The sequence below is a fragment of the Sinohyriopsis cumingii genome, chromosome 12, assembly GCF_028554795.1.
Source record: "Sinohyriopsis cumingii isolate HCF-2022 chromosome 12, ASM2855479v2, whole genome shotgun sequence".
In the NCBI taxonomy this organism is placed as follows: domain Eukaryota; kingdom Metazoa; phylum Mollusca; class Bivalvia; order Unionida; family Unionidae; genus Sinohyriopsis; species Sinohyriopsis cumingii.
In genome coordinates, this window is record NC_142972.1 from 124,828,648 (window position 1) to 124,850,912 (window position 22,265).

The 22,265-nt window shown below is 42.2% G+C and overlaps 1 protein-coding gene across 1 annotated transcript in view; it reads left to right on the forward strand.

Moving 5' to 3' along the window:
* The first annotated feature begins 6,673 nt into the window (after positions 1-6,673).
* The window catches only part of LOC149787397 (sperm microtubule inner protein 8-like), a 103,523-nt gene continuing 87,931 nt past the window's right edge, over positions 6,674-22,265 (forward strand). Inside the window, exon 1 of the mRNA XM_089976097.1 lies at positions 6,674-6,811. Within this exon, the coding sequence (XP_089832223.1) occupies positions 6,674-6,811 (138 nt within the window). The remainder of the gene's footprint in view (positions 6,812-22,265) is intronic.

Sequence of the window (22,265 nt, forward strand, 5' to 3'; positions counted from 1 at the left end):
TTAAGTACAATGATAAAATGCACATGAAAACGATCAACGTGGAATAGAAACAAATCTCTGTACAACATGTTTTGGGTAATATTCTGACAAGTTTACAGGGGGTAAGGTCACACAAGTGTCCTCGCGAAAGGGTCTTTCAGGAATGTCATGACAGTCCTGTTCTGGGTGACGGGTTCTTCTGGTACTGTCACCAACACAGGTTGAAAAGTCCCCATTCGTCAAAAGAAGATGTTGGACCAACGTGGAGGAATTTTGCCACTCTTGTTAGGCCCATTGCTGAAAGGAGTCTTGGGAACCATGTTGGGAGGACTGGTGGGAGGAAGATAAAAAGACCCTCTGAAGTCCTAAGATCTCAGAATTGACCCTTGACATCGAATGAAAGGACGAAAACTAGCTTTAGTACCTTACAAACGATGGAATACTATCCTTGGCAAGAACAGCGGACCGCGCATTTGCCTCCCAATCCCAATTTGACCGAGATGTCCCAGTTACAACACGAATTGCAGTCACTAATGGATCGTCACGATTTGTCCAAAACAGAAAAATCGCAAAAGTACGGTCAACTCTTGCAACAACTGCAACTCATTCACCAGAAAACTTTAGACCAAACAGCTCTAACCACTCTGAAAGATTTTACGACCTTAATGAAAAGTCCATCCCCCACACCACTAGCAGCACCATTACTACTGCCAGTGACCAAGACAGAAAAAGGAGAAGAAGAAGAAGAAGGGTTTTAAACTCCGCCAGAAAAAGTAGGCAAGTTAACAACAACACCTACCTCCATAAATGGATGTATTGGAAAGATGATGGCCACCCCTTCTTCATCAGAAAAGAACAAGAAGGTGAAGACACAAGTGAAACAAGAACCGATGACCCCTGTTCAGACATTCTCCTCGACAACTGGACGGACACGCAAAGCATTACAAACCAAGAAAATACCACACGAAACAAAGAGTAGCATCCTCCAAGAGTGGGTACCTTATTAACAAACAAACAAATGGAGAAGGTGTTAGCCAGCATTTACTACGATCCATCCCATCCTGCAGGTTACGGAGGAGTTCAAACATTGCATCGTGCCGCAAAACTCGACTGAAACGTCTCCGTTTACCTCGAGTGCAACGATGATTACAAGAACAAGCTATCTACACTTTGCACAAACCCATTCGACGCAAGTGTTCCAGAAGTCGCACCCAAGTCAAATCATCGATCATCAATGGCAAGCCGATTTAGCCGATGTCTCTCATTTAGCCAGCTACAACTGTGGCTTCAAATATTTGTTTTGTGTCATCGACGTCTTTTCCAAATTTGCCTGGGTCGTGCCATAGACTTCCAAATCGAGCAGCGAGTTACGGCGAGCCCTGCAACAAGTGTTGAAATAAAGTGGTCGTCACCCTCTCCGATGGCAAACGGACAAAGGCACCGCATTTCTGAACCAAGCTTTCCAAAACGAAGTAAAGAAACATGACATTCATATTTTCACCGCCGAGAAACCTGAAACAAAAGCCAGAATCGTGGAACGTTTTCAACGCACTTTGAAGGAACGCATGTGGAAATATTTTACGCATCACCATACTCTGAAGTACATCGACATCTTACCGCACCTGGTGCAAGCGTACAACCAATCTTACCATCGAAGCAAGAGGTGACTCCCGACAACGAAGTGCTGGTTTCTAATCACCACTTTGGTAAGTCCCCGACGGTCACTGTCCCCAAAAAAGGTGAAGTGCTGACCGTGGGAAATTGGGTGCGCATTGGCAAAACCAAACGCACTTTTGACAGCGGTTACTTACCGAACTGGACCACCGAATTGTTTCGTGTCACTGGACGAGTCCATGGGCGTCACCTATAAATTGGAAGACATGAACGGAGAAGTGCTCAAAGGAATGTTTTATTTGCCCGTGTTACAACGTGTCACCAAAAAAAAGACGACGTGTACGACATCGAAAGCATAATCGATCGCAGAACCCGTAAAGTGGGCCAACGACGTGTCAAATAAGTCAAAGTACGTTGGAAAGGATATCCACCAAGTTTTGATTCTTTGATCGACGCTTCGCAAGTCATCGACTATAAAATGAAATGGCCATCATGCCCTTTCACAAAGCTTCAGCTACTGCTACCACTTCAGCGACCACTCCTTCACCCAGTTCTTCTCTGCAACATTTACAAAAACAACCCTTGTGGGTGTGATGTGGAGAACATGTGCCTAAAACGCAGATCGTCTTTTCTGCCAAATCTTTGTGGTGTATTGTGTCATCGGTGCATCCATTGCCAATTTGAGTTTGCAACAAGGAGAAATACAATTGTGGACCATTTTATTGAGCAGTTGCATCGGTTACCTGCTTTCCAATCCCTCCCTAAAATTCTCCTCGAACGGGAACAACGGGAATCTTGTGTCCAGCACCAGTACCAGTCACCACTCCAACAACAACAACCCCATTTTAGGCGGAGACACGCCTCTGACGTACAGTAACCCCTCGGACAGTCACAGACCTCTGGAATTATGAGCCACCCTAACCAATTTTACTTAACCTTACCCAGTGACAGTTCCATGGAGGTGTTTCCCAATAACACTTTGTGATGTTACACGGCCAAATTACCTCAGGCCATCCAATTAAATCCCAAAGCACATTGGGAAGTGGCTTTCGTAGAAATCATTCACCCGACCCAAGTCCTCAATGTCCTTCCCAATCAAAATTTTTTTAAGGTGGAAGTTCATGACGAGCAAATGCAACAGTGCTTGAATACCCATGCAAAGTATGATAAGAAAACACATCACTCAGAAACTCAAAAGACGACCTATCGACTTGATCATTCCCCCAGGCTATTATTTTAGTGGTCAACATTTGGTGAGCACCAATGCATCCAGGTTTAATGTCGGGTTTCTGAAAGGTTTGGAGAGTGTCAGAAAAAGTGTCACCCTGAAGTACCACAAAGTAGCTCGTCGCCTCCTAATGAAATTTCCTGAGAGGAGAAAAGTGCTGTCCTTTTTATTTTGTCCTGAATTGTTTGAATTGATGGGCGGGGATATAGAGATGAGGATGGCCATGCAGAAGAAAGAAAAATAAAAAAGAGTTACCAGTCATTTCTGACAACGATTTTTTTACCAAGTGTTTTCGTTCCGCAGTAGAACTGAACCATGGACTGAATTTGATCTTTGTGTACTCCGATGTGGTGGAGTTAAACGTGGTGGAACACACCTCCGTACCGTTACTGCGTGTCATTCTTTTCAAAGTGGATTCTGCCACGAACGCTGACGAGGAAGGTGAAAACACTTATCACGTTTACCGCGAATTGGTATATCCTCACTATTTGCCCGTCAGGAAGTCTTATTTGGACACTGTCAACATTGCTATAAAAGGAGATCTGGGACAAAACATTCCATTCACCAAAGGTAAAGTCACGGTGAAACTCCATTTTCGAAAACGGTTCTCAAACGACTCTTAAGTCATGTATCCAGTGTACCGAGGCGTTGCTCGACAGCGAGGACACGGTTTAGGAGATATGTTAAAATCAGCCTTTCGTTCGGTTGCTCCGGTGTTGAAACCGATGGTTACACGAGGATTGCACGCCTTGAAAGATGCGGCACTGACGCAAGGCAAAGAATTTCTCCAAAATGTCATCATCGACAAACAAAACCCTAAGAAAGCCTACTTGTGAGCGGGCAAAAATATCTTGCTGCAAACGGGCAAAGACAGTTTGGGTCGACGAGAAACACCTATAAATGCCCAGAACGCTACTGAGTCAGGCATTCCCAATTCCCTGAGGCTACAGCAAGGACAAGGCAGAAATAGACGAAGAAGAAAACACCTCTTCACAAGACTTCAAACTTCTAAAGACTAAGAAAAGAAGAACTGCTAGAGACGTTTTTGATTATTAAATAATAGGTACTGAAAAGTGATGCACCGAGAATCTTGCGCCTGTTCCAAGTCGGAAATGGATCTGTTTGCCATGCCACCCATAATGATGACGATGCAAGAATCCCAATGGGTCGAATTTCACCCCATCTCCTGTTTGACGTATTCAGCTCCCATCGAGTTTGATATCAAAGGTCAGCCCGAATATTACATCCATCTGAACAGCAGTTACTTGTACCTGAAAGTCAAAGTGATCAAAACGGACAACACTAATCCAGGAGCCGATGCTAGAGTAGCTCCTGTCAACAATTTCATGCATTCCTTGTTCAGAGAAGTGGACTTGTATTTGAATAACAAACTTGTCAGCAGCAACATGGATACTTACCCTTATCGAGCATACCTGGAAAATCTCTTGACGTACGGAAAAGAAGCCAAGAATACTCATCTGGATGCTTGCGTGGTATGGAAAGCTGAAAAAGCGGGTGAAAACACGTTTAAAGACACAGCCCTGACAGAAGATGACAATGTTCACAAGTTTGGGTGTAACACACGTAGAAATACAATTCTGCAAGGACGTAGTTTAGAATTGATGGATCGTTTGCATTTGGACATATGATTACTAGAAAAGCATTTGCTGAATGTCCGCTTAAGTTTGAATCGTAACAGTGCCGCTTTCCATTTGATGGCCCATGCTAACGAGTACAAACCATCATCCAAACAGCCAGACTCTACATGCGTCGTGTGGAAGAGTTGCCTAAAATGGGAAACGACATCGGTCACACTTTGAGCAGAAAGACCTCCAAGTATCCGATACGTCGTGTGGAAGTGAAAACGTTCACTATTCCTGCTGGCCAGTGATCCATGATCGTAGATCATCTGTTCCAAGGACAGTTATCCAAACGTTTGATTATCGGTATCGTCAAAAATTCAGCCTTCAACGGAGCCCAGAAGAAAAAACTTTTCCAGTTTCAACATTACAACGTAGCCAAAATCGATGGCAAGACCTTGTGTTCCCGACCCTTTGAGCCTAAGTTTGGTGACAGGAATTATTTGTGATCATATTTGTCCCTGTTCGAAAGCCACCGGCCAGTTAGGAACCAACACCGGTCACGGCATATCATACAAGGATTATGCAGGAGGCTATGCTTTGTGGGCTTTTGATTTCACTCCAGACCAAGGCAGCGAAGAGGGAAATTTCCACCCTATAAAATCCTGCCAGACTCGAGTGGAACTTCAGTTTGCTCACCCACCTGCAGACGTCATCCTGTATGCCGAATTCGATAATACGATAGAAATCAACAGTTTAAGAGAAGTCATATAGACTATAATAAGCTATGGAAGACTGTTATCCCTCTTTACAAAGTGAAGAAACTTTGGACATGGAATGTGATGAGACCATGGAATAAGAATCCCAAGACAAAGACGAAGAAGTCATTATGATGAAGTCAAGATGGCCAGAACAAGAAGCACATTTAGTCTCCTGTTTTGCCAAACACTTGGCCGAAAATATTACGGAATTGATCAAGAAAGAGTGCTATGGATGTTATAACGATCATCCCAGTCAAATTCAACACGATAAATGTCTGATGTTGAGTCAAGAAGAACAATTTGACGAATATCTGGACGAAGCTTGGAGTCTCATCTCGGAAGAATTGGTGTTGGATGAGTGGAATAAATGCTTGCTTAAATATTCTTGTCCTCCATTAACGCCTCTGGAGATCCGTCGCATCAAAACTCTCTTGGACAAGGGACCGAAGTGGAGCTAATACCTTTTTGCTTGTCAGGCATTTTCAACAAAAAGATAGGATCGAATTGGTGATTTATCGTTACCTGTGAAGAAAAATGCAAGAAAAAAATGGATACCTGGGAACTTTATTACCTTTTGAACCACAGTTCGTACACTGCTTCTTGGAATCCTGTTGTGTGTGCTAAAGCTGAACTCCCTCATCGCAAACCTCAAGACCATCAAGCTTATGTGATCAACACGGACGACAGTCATCACCCAGGAACCCACCGGGTAGCCTTGTACTTTCCACAAGAAGGATGTGTGGAAGACGATATCATTAACTTTATGAGAAGAAATGCTCAGACCACACGATTCAGTAATGTGAAATAACAAGGCACAGGTTCATTAGTGAGTGGACAATATTGTTTGTATTTTCTACATCATCGCAGTCTGGGCTATTCTTTAGAACATTTAGTGGCTAATTTTGATCGTCATTCTTTTTCAAGAAACGATGTGAAAGTACATCGTTGGTTTTGTGACCATTATACTTATCTCTTGTCTTTAGCTAGGAAACGTAGTGTCCATCTATGTCCCAATGACTTACAACAGTGGAAATCTCAATTTCATTCACAACGTTGTCAGCCCTGTCTAAAATAGAGTGTTAGTTGAAAAAAAAATATTTATTGTGAAATTGAATGTTTAATGTTAAAAAATGTGTTAGTTGAATTATATGGTTATTGTTGAAATAAAATTGGGAATTATTAGTGTTAATTGATTTGAATACCAAAAAATGCCTTTGTGGCTTGTTTTGCTATGGCTATCATCATGTTCCTTCACGTAGGTGCTTCAAGTATACATTGGAAAACGCTCGGCAGTCTGGCTACCCCTGTTGATTCTTTAACAACTTAAAAAAGTAACAGCAGACTAGCGAAGATTTTGGAACTTCAGATGCACCTTGAATACGCCAGGCGCATACTGAATGAGCTGGCCGCGGATTCTATAGTAGAAGAAGGAAGAATGAAAGAGGAGGAGAAGCAGAGAAGAAAAAAAAGAAGAGGAGGAAAAGAAGAGAGCCATCAGGTGTAACTCTATGATGAGAGTTGTGTGTCAGGTGAAGCCTGTGGAGATGGAACCTTTACAGGCAATGGCTGCACCACAGCTACAACAAGTACAACAGGAGGCAACAATGCTAGAACCAATTCTCCATCCACGGTTGTGGCACAGAGGACAGGTAAATTTCAAAATCCCAAAGACAGAAGATTCCGTTACTTTCAGATGGTTCACGACAAAACCAAATACAAGAAACATGTGGACGTCGTTCGTGATCTTAGTCAATTACGAAGAAGATCTGGACTTTGTACAAGCCGACGAATTTGGATATGTCATCATTGCAGCCTACGGGACAGCTCATGCTCGCTTAAATTTGTACGAAGCTTTAAAACTGTTAGGAGATCGCGTCTTGTACTTTGACACGGACTGTTGCATTTACATCGAACGCCCGGTTCAGCGTCACCCTGACATCGAAGGAGACCGTTTATTAGCCTGGACAGACGAGCACCCCGACGAGAAGATTCTCAGTATCGCTAGTGGCGGTCCTAAAAATTGCCGTCACATGGACCCAGACAAACAAGGAGAAGTGCACACCGAGCGTAAAGTGAAATGATGGGCTCTCAATTATCGCACCAATCAAGTGGTGAACTTTGGGGTCCTGAAAGAACCCTTGCAGTCTGGAGAGGATGGTCACTTTAAAATGACCACCTACCAACCGAAAAAGATTGTACGTTTACCCACTCACCAAATCGTCAGTCGACCTTGGAAAAGTTATATCAAATCGTGTACCAGAAGAGAGTGCGGCTTCCCAACCACTAAACTTTGCCGTACGGTCACGTCGATATTGGTCAGCATATAAAAAGGACAAAGACCGATAGTTCATTGTCACTACCAACGTCAATCGAGACAATTGAATCCCTTCAAACAGCAAGTATCGAACGTAAGACTCAAGTCCAACGAGAAACTTGGGTGTGATTCAATGGATCACGATCAAATCACCAATGTAGTACCACATGTTAGTTGTTTATTTACTAACACCATGACAAACCACGTGCAACCAGTGAAAATTCCAAACCACAAAACTTTACCTTATTGACATGCTGATATCACCCAGTGTAAAAAGGGACGACTTCAAGAACTACACTTCATTGCGAGGACAAGCGACGAGAAAGATGAATAACTCTACTTAGAAGAAAAAAGAGAGGGAACAAACATCATTGACCACTTTCACCACTATACCGTCACAGCAAAGTGCGTTCAAGAAGGGAAACGATTCTGTAGACGTAAAGGAGTATTTGTGCATCCAAAAGACTCAGACAGCGACCTTGAGAAAATTTAGAACGACAACTTACACCTACACGGTTAAATTCAAAAACTTCGCATCTGACGTTCCAGCCGAGGAAGTAGCAGGTTTCATTACGAACCTACTTGACTCACTGTTAGAGGAACTTAAATGTCTTTGCCAAGTCAAAGATCGAGGTCGTTTGAGCCTATCTATATATCACGACAGTATGAACTCGCCTGTATGTCTCGGATTTAACACCTGCAGAAATAACTTCCTCCAAACCTTTGAGGTCTATTGAAGGCGTGCAGTTGATGAGAGAAAACTTTGACATCACCGATGGAAAAGTGACTATTCATATGGCATATGTTGTACCTCCATGGGAAGAAGAAGATGACTGCACTTGATCTGCATGCCGATAAGTGTACCTAGCAAAATGGACATAACGGCAGATTTACGAATGAAAGGGACTACGTGATGCGAAACATCTATGCTGGGACACAAGTGGTAGCTGAACAGATTTGAAACGACGTGTGTGACGGATATAGAGAGAAACATGAACTTTGTCAGATTTGATTGTTTGTTACTTGTTTTCTTTTTGCTTTTTCTTATAAATGAACATTTTATGTAAATAAATTGTATATGAAGTGATTTTTAGAAAGGTGTAAACTTCAATTTTAAAAAGTAGTTTAATAGAACCAAGAACTAAATAACTAGTATATCGGTTTGTTTCATGTAGAAATGTTAATGAATTAAATGGATAGTGCTTAGACCAAAGCACAGGCAAGAGATCCCATGTATATACTTGAATAAATGTTTTGTATCGATGCAATATATATTTCTTTTTCGAGTCTCTATTCTCTCTCCGAGTCTTTCTATAGAACATTTCTGTCCTATTTTCTGTGTGTTTGGATATGTCTTTGTTTGTTTCTGTATGTCTATGTTTTTCCTTACCAACCCTTTGTCCCTACAAATACATTTCACCCTATAAAAAGTGTTGACCCTATTAACCCCGTAACACCACCCAATGTTCAATTCCCATTGGTCTCCAGGTCACATTCTCATGTTAAATTCCCATTGACGCCAAAGTGAAAACTACCTCTTTTATCATGGAAGTCTAAGTGAGGCTATTAATCTTGAGACAATAGTGTAAATGACCAAATTTAACATCGAAGTCTATGTGAGGCTATAAATTTTGAGGCTATAGTACAAACGACCAAATTTAACATCAAAGTCTACGTGAGGCTATAAATTTTGAGGCTATAGTGCCGGGACCCTTTTTTAGCATAAAAGTCTACGTGAGGCTATATTGCCCCCATTAACTACTGATATCCGTGGCTGCACCCTCTCTGCTGCTGTTAATTAAATAAAATTATAACAAATGATCGCCCCAACGTTGGAGTCTCATACAGCTAGATTAGCTCGAGAGCAACTAGACGCAATTAAAAAACATCTTCCCTTGAGAGATTCTGTCAGAAAAAAGCTACAAGAACGTCAAGAATACCAAGTTGAACTTGTATAAATTGCAGAACAGCTCTTTAAACCCGTTACAAAAGTTACTGAAAGAGTCGAAAAGAGGCTACTGAGGAGGATATTCTTCTAATATTAAAACAAACTGCTGAGCAAACTGGAAAAATTGTAGAAAGACCTAAACAAACAAAAAAGATTTTAAGAGAACTTCCAACTGATATAGCTGCCATACAACCTCCACCCGTCGATGGAGAAATACTTGAATGTATTGGTCAACTTCGTACTGAAATTGCCGACGTCAATAAAGAACTTGAACCTAAACCTAAATGTGAAAATATCGAACTGATTGACAAATTGAATGAAGATGTTGTCAAAGAACTTAAAAATATTTAAGAAAAAGAACTTGAACTACGTGAACAACAGAAAAAAATCACAACCTTTTCGACCACAATCTCCAGAAGAATTTCACGATGTACCTACTGAACTGATTAGAGAACCTTCAAAAACCGGAAGTGGTCTTGTTACTCCATGTCCTAGCAACATTCTTGATGACGTGCATCTCATAGGAGGGAAACGTGCTGGAAATAATTCTCCAGAAATTATTAATGAAGCAGCTGATATTTGTCAACGATTATTTCAAGGCGGTATCATGGACATAGACGTGTATCGGGAACTTATCGATGAACTCATTGATGGTTATCACAGTGATTAGAAACACGAGTTAAGATGATCATACACGATTATCAACGTAGACCAGTGATGGTCAGAATTGCAAACTCACGATTACCCGTTTACAAATTGTTTTACAGACACGGATTCGGTAATGTTATTCAAGGATTATTACAAGCTTCTTTTATTTCAGTTTCGCTTGGTTGATTCGAAAGTTACTTAATTTGTTTAAATTTCATATCTTTGTCGGCAAATGGTTTTCATTGTATTCCTTTTTCATTCATCTGGAATAATTAGCTGGAACTATTTTGGGGGGTGGGGGTGGGGGTGGGATGGGGAACAATAACATTATTGATAGTAAGAAAATACTAAATTTTAAAAGAAATTCTAATCAGTCCTAAATTTAACTTAATTGAAAAAGATTCGCGTGTTATCGAATGTGATACAAGTAGATGTAAAACAAGTTTTAATATGATACAATGAAATAAAACAAGTTTTAATATAATATAATGAAATAAAACAAGTTTAAATATATTACAATGAAATAAAACAAGTTTTAATACAATATAATGAAATAAAACAAGTTTTAGTATAATACAATGAAATAAAACAAGTTTAATACAATATAATGAAATAAACAAGTTCTAATATAATACAATGAAATAAAACAAGTTTAACTTAATTGAAAAAGATTCGCGTGTTATCGAATGTGATACAAGTAGATGTAAAACAAGTTTTAATATGATACAATGAAATAAAACAAGTTTTAATATAATATAATGAAATACAAACACAAACACACAAACACAAACACACAAACACAAACACACAAACACATACGCTAAGAAACAATAAACAAATCCATAATCTACTATCCACACAATCGTACGTGAGCGATTACAAAACCCAAACTATACTCTCCACATACGCTAAGAAACAATAAACAAACCCATAATCTACTATCCACACAATCGTACGTGAGCGGGTACAAACACAAACACACAAACACAAACACACAAACACATACGCTAAGAAACAATAAACAAAATCCATAATCTAATATCCACACAATCGTACGTGAGCGCTTACAAAACCCAAACTATACTCTCCACATACGCTAAGAAACAATAAACAAACCCATAATCTACTATCCACACAATAATACGTGAGCGGGTACAAACACAAACACACAAAGACAAACACACAAACACATACGCTAAGAAGCAATAAACAAATCCATAATCTACTATCCACACAATCGTACGTGAGCGATTACAAAACCCAAACTATACTCTCCACATACGCTAAGAAACAATAAACAAACCCATAATCTACTATCCACACAATAATACGTGAGCGGGTACAAACACAAACACACAAAGACAAACACACAAACACATACGCTAAGAAGCAATAAACAAATCCATAATCTACTATCCACACAATCGTACGTGAGCGATTACAAAACCCAAACTATACTCTCCACATACGCTAAGAAACAATAAACAAACCCATAATCTACTATCCACACAATCGTACGTGAGCGGGTACAAACACAAACACACAAACACAAACACACAAACACATACGCTAAGAAGCAATAAACAAATCCATAATCTACTATCCACACAATCGTACGTGAGCGATTACAAAACCCAAACTATACTCTCCACATACGCTAAGAAACAATAAACAAACCCATAATCTACTATCCACACAATTGTACGTGAGCGGGTACAAACACAAACACACAAACATAAACACACAAACACATACGCTAAGAAACAATAAACAAATCCATAATCTACTATCCACACAATCGTACGTGAGCGGTTACAAAACCCAAACTATACTCTCCACATACGCTAAGAAACAATAAACAAACCCATAATCTACTATCCACACAATCGTACGTAAGCGGGTACAAACACAAACACACAAACACATACGCTAAGAAACAATAAACAAAATCCATAATCTAATATCCACACAATCGTACGTGAGCGCTAAAAAAACCCAAACTATACTCTCCACATACGCTAAGAAACAATAAACAAACCCATAATCTACTATCCACACAATCGTACGTGAGCGGGTACAAACACAAACACACAAACACAAACACACAAACACAAACACACAAACACATACGCTAAGAAGCAATAAACAAATCCATAAGCTACTATCCACACAATCGTACGTGAGCGGTTACAAAACCCAAACTATACTCTCCACATACGCTAAGAAACAATAAACAAACCCATAATCTACTATCCACACAATCGTACGTGAGCGGGTACAAACACAAACACACAAACACAAACACACAAACACATACGCTAAGAAACAATAAACAAAATCCATAATTAATATCCACACAATCGTACGTGAGCGCTTACAAAACCCAAACTATACTCTTCACCTACGCTAAGAAACAATAAAGAAACCCATAATCTACTATTCACACAAACATACCTTAGCTCTTACAAGCACCAACACACAAACACATACCCTCACACTATCTTAAAAAGGAGTTAGTGTTTATAATCACACTACTCTACCTACACACATTGGCAAATCGATCGTTATTTCTTTTCTAGAGTATTGGGTAGCCCTGAAAAGGGCTGTTTTTTTTTTTGGAACTTCATGGACACCTGGTTAATGGTGGCACCTTCCAGGCCTAGCGCCACATACACATCTTGTCCCCCAGTTACTTTTTATCTTTTTGGGGGAGAGAGCAGAGGCAGGATATGTCGCTTCAGAATCCCAATTTTCGCTCTATGGCATTCTGAAATTTCTTCTTCTTCTCTCCTTTTCCTCCTCCTCCTCTTCTTTGTATCTTCTCTTCTCCTCTTTGTATCTTCTTTCCTCTTCTTCTTTATATCTTCTCTCCTCCTCTTCTTTGTTTCTTCTTTCCTCCTCCTCTCTTATCCTTCCCACCTCCACAATGGCTTCCGCGGCCAGTTCATTTAATATGCGCCTGGCATATTCCAGATGCACATGAAGTTCCAACAGTTTCTCCAGTCTCGTGTTCATTTTTGGTGTTGATCAATCAACAAGGGTAGCTGGACTGCCGAACGAGTTTCAATTTATAGTGAAAGCGCGGACGTGAAGGAAAACATCCCCTAAAAACATAAAATTGATCTTACCTACATCATGACCAAAAAAACAACAACGCGCGGACCTAAAAGAAACACTCACTCACTTTTTATGCTACCCATCACTATTTTAAAATTTTTTATAAATCACTTCAATAGACTATCCACATACGCAAAGCAATCCAATCTAACCCCAAATTTACACCTCAAACACCAAAACAAGACATCATTTTAATCTACTATCCATACCAACTTACTTAACCACTTACAAACACAAACACACAAACACATACCCTCACATTTTTTTTTAAAAAAGAGTTAGTGTTTATTTTCACACTACTCTACCTACACACATTGGCAAATCGATTGTTATTTCTTTTCTAGAGTATTGGGTAGCCCTGAAAAGGGCTGTTTTTTGTTTGCTATGGCATTCTTTTTAGTTTCTAAGAATGCGATGTCCTCTGAGGATAGACTTTCTGGCGATAGGTCTGCTTCTTCGGAAAGAGAAGAAGAACTCTTTGGTGTCGATACGACAATCGACAAAGCCTCTGTCAGCTTCAGGTTGCTGCTGCTGTTGTTGTTGTTGCTGCTGTTGCTGCTGTCTCTGAAGTCTGTACTTCTCTGTCCATTCTTCTTTTTCCCTGTTCATTTCTTCTCTGAAGAGCTCTTCTATCAGGTCTTCAGTGATTTTTAACATTCTCACATTCTCTATTTCTTCTGGCTTCGGTATCAGACTGTGTCTGACCCTATGCAAATTCACGTAGGCTTCGTTGAGTTTAGCTAGTTTGGAGCACATCTTCTTAGGAGGATGAGTCGACAATGGATGGTTAGACTGGAAACAACCCGGTTCTTAAAGTCAAAGCGCGGACGTGAAGGAAAACATCCCCCACACGGTTTTTGAGTCGCAACGTTCAGTGAGTGTCATGAGAGGGATAGTAAGAAATGAAAGAGCATCAATCCAACATTCTTATAGCTAAACAAAAGACAAAGGCATTTTTTTCAAAACACAACATTTTTTATTCAAAAATCACTTAACACTAAACAACAACTCTAACATTTTTAACAATAATCCAACAATATAACATCAAACAATTTTTTCAAAACACAACATTTTTTATTCAAAAATCACTTACCCCACTAAACAACAACAACTCTAACATTTTTTAACAACAATGCAACACTAAAAGTTTCTCCACTAGGTAAAGAGGGATAACAGTCTTCCATGGTTTCTAGTAATCTAGGATGACTTCTCTCAAACTGTTGATTTCTATGGTATTATCGAATTCTGCATACAGGATGACGTTCACCGTTTCATCAGGGTCTCGGTCTTTAAACTGAATTTCCACACGAATCTGGCCGGATTTTATAGGGTGGAAAAGTCCCTCGTCGCTGCCTTGGTCTGGAGTGAAATCGAAAGCCCACAAAGCGTAGCCTCCTGCATAATCCTCGTACGTAATACCGTGACTGGTATTGGTTCCTAACTGTCCGGTGGCTTCGTACAAGGACAAGTACGATCTCAAGTAATTCTTCTTTTTAAAGTCAGGTTCGAAAGGTCGGGTACACAAGGTCTTGCCATCGCGACTGACTTCGATTTTGGACACGCCAAAGTGTTGAAAGTAGAAAGGATTTTTTTTCCGGCAGCTCCGTTGAAGGCTGTATTCTCGACGATACCAACGATCAAACGTTTGGGTAACTGTCCTTGGAACAGATGATCTTCGATCATGGATCGCTGTCCCTTGGGAATGGTGAAGGTTTTCACTTCCACGCGTCGTATGGGATACTTGGCGATCGTTCTGCTCAATGTCTGACTGATGTCGTTTCCCACTTTAGGTAACACTTCCACACGGCGTACGTAGAGTCTGGCTTCTAGGATTTTGGTTTTGTAACTGTCACTATAAGCCATCAAATGGAAAGCGGCACTGCTACGATTCAGTCTCAGGCGGACATCCACCCCGTTCAGCAAATACTTTTCTTGCAACCACATGTCCAAATGCAAACGATCCATCAGTTCTAAACTTTTGTCGGCTCCCGTGATTCTCTTTCTTCGTTCCACAAATCCATCATTGTTGTCTTTCTTTTCATCAGTTTCCAATATTTCAAACTTGGTAGGTTCGTCAGCTTCCCATACCACACAGGCATTGAGATGAGTGTTCTTGGCATCTATTCCGTACGTCAAGAGATTTTCCAGGTAGGCACGATAAGGGTAAGTATCCATGCTGCTACTGACCAGTTTGTTATTCAAATACAAGTCCACTCCACTGAACAAGGAATGCATGAAATTGTTGACGGGAGCTACTGCTTCATCGTCTATAGCACCTCCAGTCTTATCTAGAATTTTGACTTTCAGGTACAAGTAACTGCTATTCAGATCGATATAATCTTCGGGCTGTCCTTTGATTTCAAACTCGATGGGAGCGGAATCGGTCAGTGAGGAGACGGGGTGAAATTCCACCCACTGGGATTCTTACATCGTCATCATCGTGGGGGGCATGGCAAACAGATCCAGTTCCGTCTTGGAACAAGCGCAAGATTCTCGGTGCATCATTTTTTTGTCTCTTTTCTCAATAATCGAAAACGTCTAAGTCTCGAACGGTTCTTCTTTTCTTGGCCTTTCTCGCTTGAAGTCTGGTGAAAGGGTGTTTTCTTTGTCGTCTCTTTCTGCCTTGTCCTTGCTGAATGCCTGACTCGGTAGCGTGCAGGGGATTTATAGGTGTTTCTCGTTGGCCTAAAATGTCTTTGCCCGTTTGCAGCAAGACATTTTTGCCTGCCCTCATGAAGGCTTCTTTAGGGTTTTGTTTGTCGATGATGACATTTTGGAGAAATTCTTTGCCTTGCGTCAGTGCCGCATCTTTCAAGGCGTGCAATCCGCGTGTCACCATCGGTTTCAACACCGGGGCCACCGAACGAAAGGCCGATTTTAACATATCTCCTAAGCCGTGTCCTCGCTGTCGAGCAACCCCTCGGTACACTGGATACATGACTTAAGAGTCGTGAGAGAACCGTTTTCGAAAATGGAGTTTCACCGTGACTTTTCCTTTGGTGAATGGAATATTTTGTCCCAGATCTCCTTTTATAGCAATGTTGACCGTGTCCAAATACGACTTACTGACCGGCAAATAGCGAGGATGGACAAATTCGCGGTGGACGTGGTAAGTGTTTCCACCTTCCTCGTCAGTGTTCGTGGCAGAATCCACTTTGAAAGGAATGACACGCAGTAACGGTACGGAGGTGTGTCCCACCACGTTGTACTCCACCACATCGGAATACACGAACATCAAATTCAGTCCTTGGTTCAGTTCTACCGGGGCACGAAATAACTTGCTAAAAGACTCGTTGTCGTAAACGATGGGTAATTCGTTTTTCTTTATCATGGTCTTTCTCATGTCCATGTCTCCGCCCAAGATGTCATACAATTCAGGACAAAATAAAATGGACAGGATTTTACTCCGTTCAAATTTCATCAAGAAGCGACGAGCTGTTTTGTGGTACTCCATGGTGACATTTTTGTTGACATGCTCCAAAGCTTTCAGAAACACGACATTAAACCTGGAGCTTATGGTGCTGACCAAATGTTGACCACTAAAATAATAGCCTGGGGGAATGAACAAGTGATAGGTGGTGTACTTTTGTGTACGGGTTTTCTTGTCATATTTGACATTGCTATCCATCCACTGTTGCATTTGCTTGTCATGAACTTCCACATCAAAAAAATTTTGATTGGGAAGGACATTGAGGACTTGGGTCGGGTGAATCATTTCTACTAAAGCCACTTCCCAATGGGCTTCGTGATCTAACTGGATGGCCTGAGGTAATTTGGCCGTGTAACACCACAACGTGTTCTTGGGAAACACCTCCATGGAACTGTCACTGGGTAAAGTTAAGTAAAATTGGTTTTGGTGACTCATAATTCCAGAGTTCTGTGGCTGTCCGAGGGGTTACTGGACGTCAGAGGCGTGTCTCCGTCTAAAATGGGGTTCTGGTTGTGATTGAAGTGGTGACTGTCACTGGCACTGGACACAAGGTTCCCGGGGTTCCTGTTCGAGGTGAATTTCAGGGAGGGATCAGGAAGCAGGTAACCGATGCAACTGCTCAATAAAATGGTCCACAATTGTTTGTCTCCTTGTTGCAAACTCAAATTGGCGATGGCTGCCCCGATGACGCAATACACCACGAAGATTTGGCAGAAAAAGACGATTTGCGTTTTAGGCACACGTTCTCCACACCACACCCACAAGGGTTGTTTTTGTAAATCTTGCACAGAAGAACTAGGTGAAGGAGGAGTGGTCGACGTAGCTGCGTCTGCTGTGTGAAAGGGCATGATGGTCACTTCTTTTTATAGTCGATGACTTGCGAAGCGTCGATCCAAGAACCAAAACTGGGCGGATATCCTTTCCAACGTACTTTGACTTCTTCGACACGTCGTTTGCCCACTTTACGGGTTCTTCGTTCGAGAATGCTTTCGATGTCGTACACGTCGTCTTCTATTTTGGTGACACGTTGTAACTAGGGGAAAAAAAAACGTTCCTTTGAGCACTTATCCGTTCATGTCTTCCAATTTATAGACGGCAGGATGACGGCCATGCACTCGTCCAGTGACACGAAACAATTCGGTCGTCCAGATAGGTAAGTAACCTTTGTCGAAAGTGCGTTTGGTTTTGCCAATGCGCACCCAATCTCCTACGGCCAACATTCCACTTTTCTTGGGGACAGCCCTCGTCGGGGACGTACCAAACAGGCGCTCAAACACCAACACTTCGTTGTCGGGAGTCACGTCTTGCGGGGCACGTCCGATGCTTCGATGGTAAGATTGGTTGTACGCTTGCACCAGGTGCGGTAAGATGTCGATGTACTTCAGAGTGTGGTGATGCGTAAAATATTTCCACATGCGTTCTTTCAAAGTGCGTTGAAAACGTTCCACGATGCTGGCTTTGGTTTCTGGATTCTCGGTGGTAAAAAAATGAATGTCACGTTTCTTTAATTCTTTTTGGAAAGCTTGGTTCAGAAATTCGGTGCCTTTGTCCGTTTGCCATCGAAGAGGGTGACGACCGCTTTGTTTCAACACCCGTTGCAGGGCTCGCACTAACTCGCTGCTCGATTTCGAAGTCAAGGGCACGACCCAGGCAAATTTGGAGAAGACGTCGATGACACAAAACAAATATTTGTAGCCACGATTGTAGATGGCCAAATGAGAGACATCGGCTAAATCGGCTTGCCATTGATGATCGATGCCTTCCACTCGGGTGCGACTTCTGGCAAACTTGCGTCGAATGGGTTTGTGTAAAGTGTAGGTAGCTTGTTCTTGTAACCATCGTTGCACTTGAGGTAAACAGACTTTTCAGTCGAGTTTTGGCAGCACGATACAATTTTTGAACTCCTGCGTAACCTGCAGGATGGGAGGGATCGTAGTAAATGCTGGCTAGGACTTTTTCCATTTTTTTGTGTTGGTTGGTGTGTTAATAAGACACCTACTCTTTTAGGATGCTACTCTTTTTCTCTTGGGGTATTTTCTTGGATTGCAATGCTTTGCGTGTGCGGCCAGCAATAGGTGTCGAAGAGGAGAAGGATGTCTGAGCGGGGGATATCGGTTCTTGTTTCACTTCTGTCTTCACTTCTGTCTTCACTTTCTTTTTCTCTTGTGAGGAAGAAGGGGTGGCCATCATCTTTTTAATCCATCCAATTCTGGAGGTAGGTGGTGTTGTTAACTTGCGTACTTTTTCTGGTGGAGTTTGAAACCCTTCCTCTTCTTCTCCTTTTTCTGTCTTGGTCACGGGTACTGGTGGTACTGGTACTGGTACTGGTGATGGTGCTGGACTTTTCATCAAGGTCTTAAAATCTTTCAGAGTGGGTAGAGCTGTTTCGTCTAAAGCTTTCTGGTGAAAGAGTTGCAGTCGTTGCAAGAGTTGACCGTACTTTTGCGATTTTTCTGTTTCGGACAAATCTTGGCGATCCATCAAGGACTGCAATTCGTGTTGTAACTGGGACATCTCGCTCAAATGCGGATTGGGAGGTAAATGCGGGGTGTGTTGTTCTTGCCACCGATGGTATTCCATCCATCGTTTGTAAGGCACTAAAGCTAGTTTTCGTCCTTCCATGGGGTTGTCAGGGGTCGATTCTGAGATCTTGGAACTTCCGAGGCCTTTTTATCTTGCTCCCACCAGTCCTCCCAACATGGTTCCCAAGACTCCTTTCAGTATGGGGCCTAACAAGAGAGGTAAAATACCTCCACGTTGCACTAACATCTTTTTTTGACGAATGGGAATTTTCTTTTGAACCATTTGGCGAAGAACGTGACGATGTTTGCCTAAGCATTGTTTCTGGTGTTTGGACAAAGGGATCGTGCCTTTCAAAACGTTCAAACAACATTCGCACACGGTATCGATGACCTCTTTGGAGGCCGTTTGAATGAGTTTTTTTCGTAGGGGTGGAGAAGCTTTGGACAGGACAGATAACATGTCCCCATGTTTGGCTAAACGTGGTGGCAGTCCTTTCCTTTTCTTTCCTTGGGGTTTTCTGGAGGGTGACATCTTTGAGTCTTCAGGAGCACCAAAATACACTGATACCCGACTTGGTCACAGGCCTTTTTTATACTGGAACGCGTCGCCACTGATTGTCTTTACGTCGTATTAGTTTGAGGACAGGCATGACACGTCGTGCAGGGGTACGTAACGGACTAAATCGAGCCAGTTCTTGCTTGGACAAATCCAGTAAACTTTGTAACATGCCCGATCTTTCTTGAACTTTGATTTTGGGAGAAGGTACTTTGTGAGCAGCAGCCACTGCCACTAAATTGGAAGGTCCTGCCACTGAGGAAGTTCTTTTGGGGGTCATCAACGGAGAAGTTCTTGGTGTGATCAACGTCTCCAAGTACTCTTCAGTTCTGGGTGTCATTAACGGAGAAGTGGACAAACGTGAAGCTGCCGGAGACGCAGTCACCGCCGTGGCAGGTCGTGGTTTGCGAGTGTAAGGTTGCGTCCTGGCCGAAGTGCCTCTCTTGCGACTAGTTTTCTGTGGACTTTTCTTTTTCTGGGGGCTTCTTTTCTTTTTCCGGGGTGGTGGTGGTGTCTGGTCAGAGGAGGGTCCTGCCACTGGAGAAGTTCTCCTTGGGGACCTGGTCTTTTTCTTCTTGGGGCTTCGTTGGACTTTTGTCTTGAGTATAACTTTTAGGGCATTAGGATCCCATCTTAAGAGTGAGCGAATGATGACCCCTCCTAGAGTACCGCTCCCTCCAGGTTTCAAAATGATTTGTTTTTTGGTTTGAGTGTCGATGCGGGCATCGGCCAGTTGGACCAAAGCGACTTTGTTTCGATCAAAAAAGCGTTTGGTTTGATGAGGAATCTGAATAATTCCTTGGAGTAATTGACGTGCCGTCACCGTGAACCATCGTAAGACTGCTTTGAGACTAGCTTCTAAGACACGAGCTCGTGTTTGTGGATTTTTTTCTCGACTGATGCCATACAAGGCACGAATCAATTTGACGGGAAGATGCGACTGAAGGGACGTCATGTTCGCACTGTGTGAGACAGACGAAAAAGGGTCTGAGGTTTTTATAGATTTTTTTATGGGGAGTGAAATGAAGTCGAGGACGGAGACGTGTACAGGACAGGCCCTCCGTCTTGGCACTAGTGGTGAAACAAGTGGGTACGAAATCGCAAATCCTCAGGAGTCGTAGGTTTCAAATCGACGAGTAAATAGGCGTGTGGCGTTTGAGTGGCATCGTCGTACGCCTTAGTCAGCCAAGGCGTTCCTAACTGTTTGGCTAAGACTTGCACTTGCGATTTATCTCGAGGGCTTTTAAACAAGACCACGTAATGCGCATTGAGACTGATGGTGCGATGGGCTTTACTTTGTTGAAACAAATTTTGGGTGATGTAAACGACACTGGCATTACGGTCATGCCCTTTGCGCGTGAACCACAGTTTAATTTCTTCTTCGTCTTCTCCTAACATGTCGTCGAAAATGACCAAATGGGTTTGACGGGAGTCAGAGACGATGCCGTCGTCTTCTTTAGGAATGCCTTCCACAAACACGATGGAATCGCCTTGACTTTCTCGCAAGAGGCTGTACGCCGATTGCCACTCTTTGTAACACCACACGATCCGTTGAGGGGGTCGATCGATCAAATGATGTTTATGTTCGATCAAACGTTTGACGAATTCGGTTTTGCCAGAACCGCTAGGTCCAGCAATGAGCATGTTAAAGGGATGGCGAAGATACAAAGCCTCCCAACTGGCACGATCTAAGTGTTCGTCGATGACTTTGAGAGTAGAGGAAGAGGGAGCAGAGACAGTAGAGGTAGCCATGGTGTGAGGAATGTCACTTGTGACACGAAAAAACAAACAAGACAAGAGTTTATATACTTTTTCAGAACACGTTTATTGAATGTTTTTTTCAAACATGAATACGAAAGACAAAAATACATAAAAGCCAAAGGCTTAAGTACAAGAATAAAAGGCACATGAACGTGGAATAAAAAACAAGTGTCTGTACAACAACCACATGTTTTGGGTAAAGTTCTAACCAGTTCTATAGTAGGGGGTAAGGTCACACAAGTGTCCTCCCGAAAGGGTCTTTCAGGCCTGTCCACGACAGTCCTGTCCTGGGTGTCGGGTTCTTCTGGCACCGTCACTAACACAGGTTGAAAAGTAACTTTTTTCCTTGAATAACTCTGGTGCATACTGGGCCAACTCTTGTGTCCAAGCCTCAAAACCCTGGTCTCGGTGATGTCCAACATTTGACTCCTAACCAATCTGGTTTCTTCTTCGTCAACGACATGGTAAGTTACTTCAATGAACAATGAACTATTGGTCTTGGACGTTGTCCCTTTTTATATGCTGACCAATATCGATGTGACCGTACGGCAACGTAAAGTGATTGGAAAGTCTCACTCGCTTCTGGTACACGATTTGATAGATTTTTTCCAGGGGCCGACTGACGATGTGGTGAGTGGGTAAACGTACAATCTTGCTCGGTTGATAAGTGGTCACTTTAAAGTTTCCATCCTCTCCCGATTGCAAGGCTTCTTTCAATATCCCAAAGTTGACCACTCGACTGGTACGATGATTCAGAGTCAGTCGTTTCACTTTGCACGTCGTGTGCACTTCTCCTTGTTTGTCCCG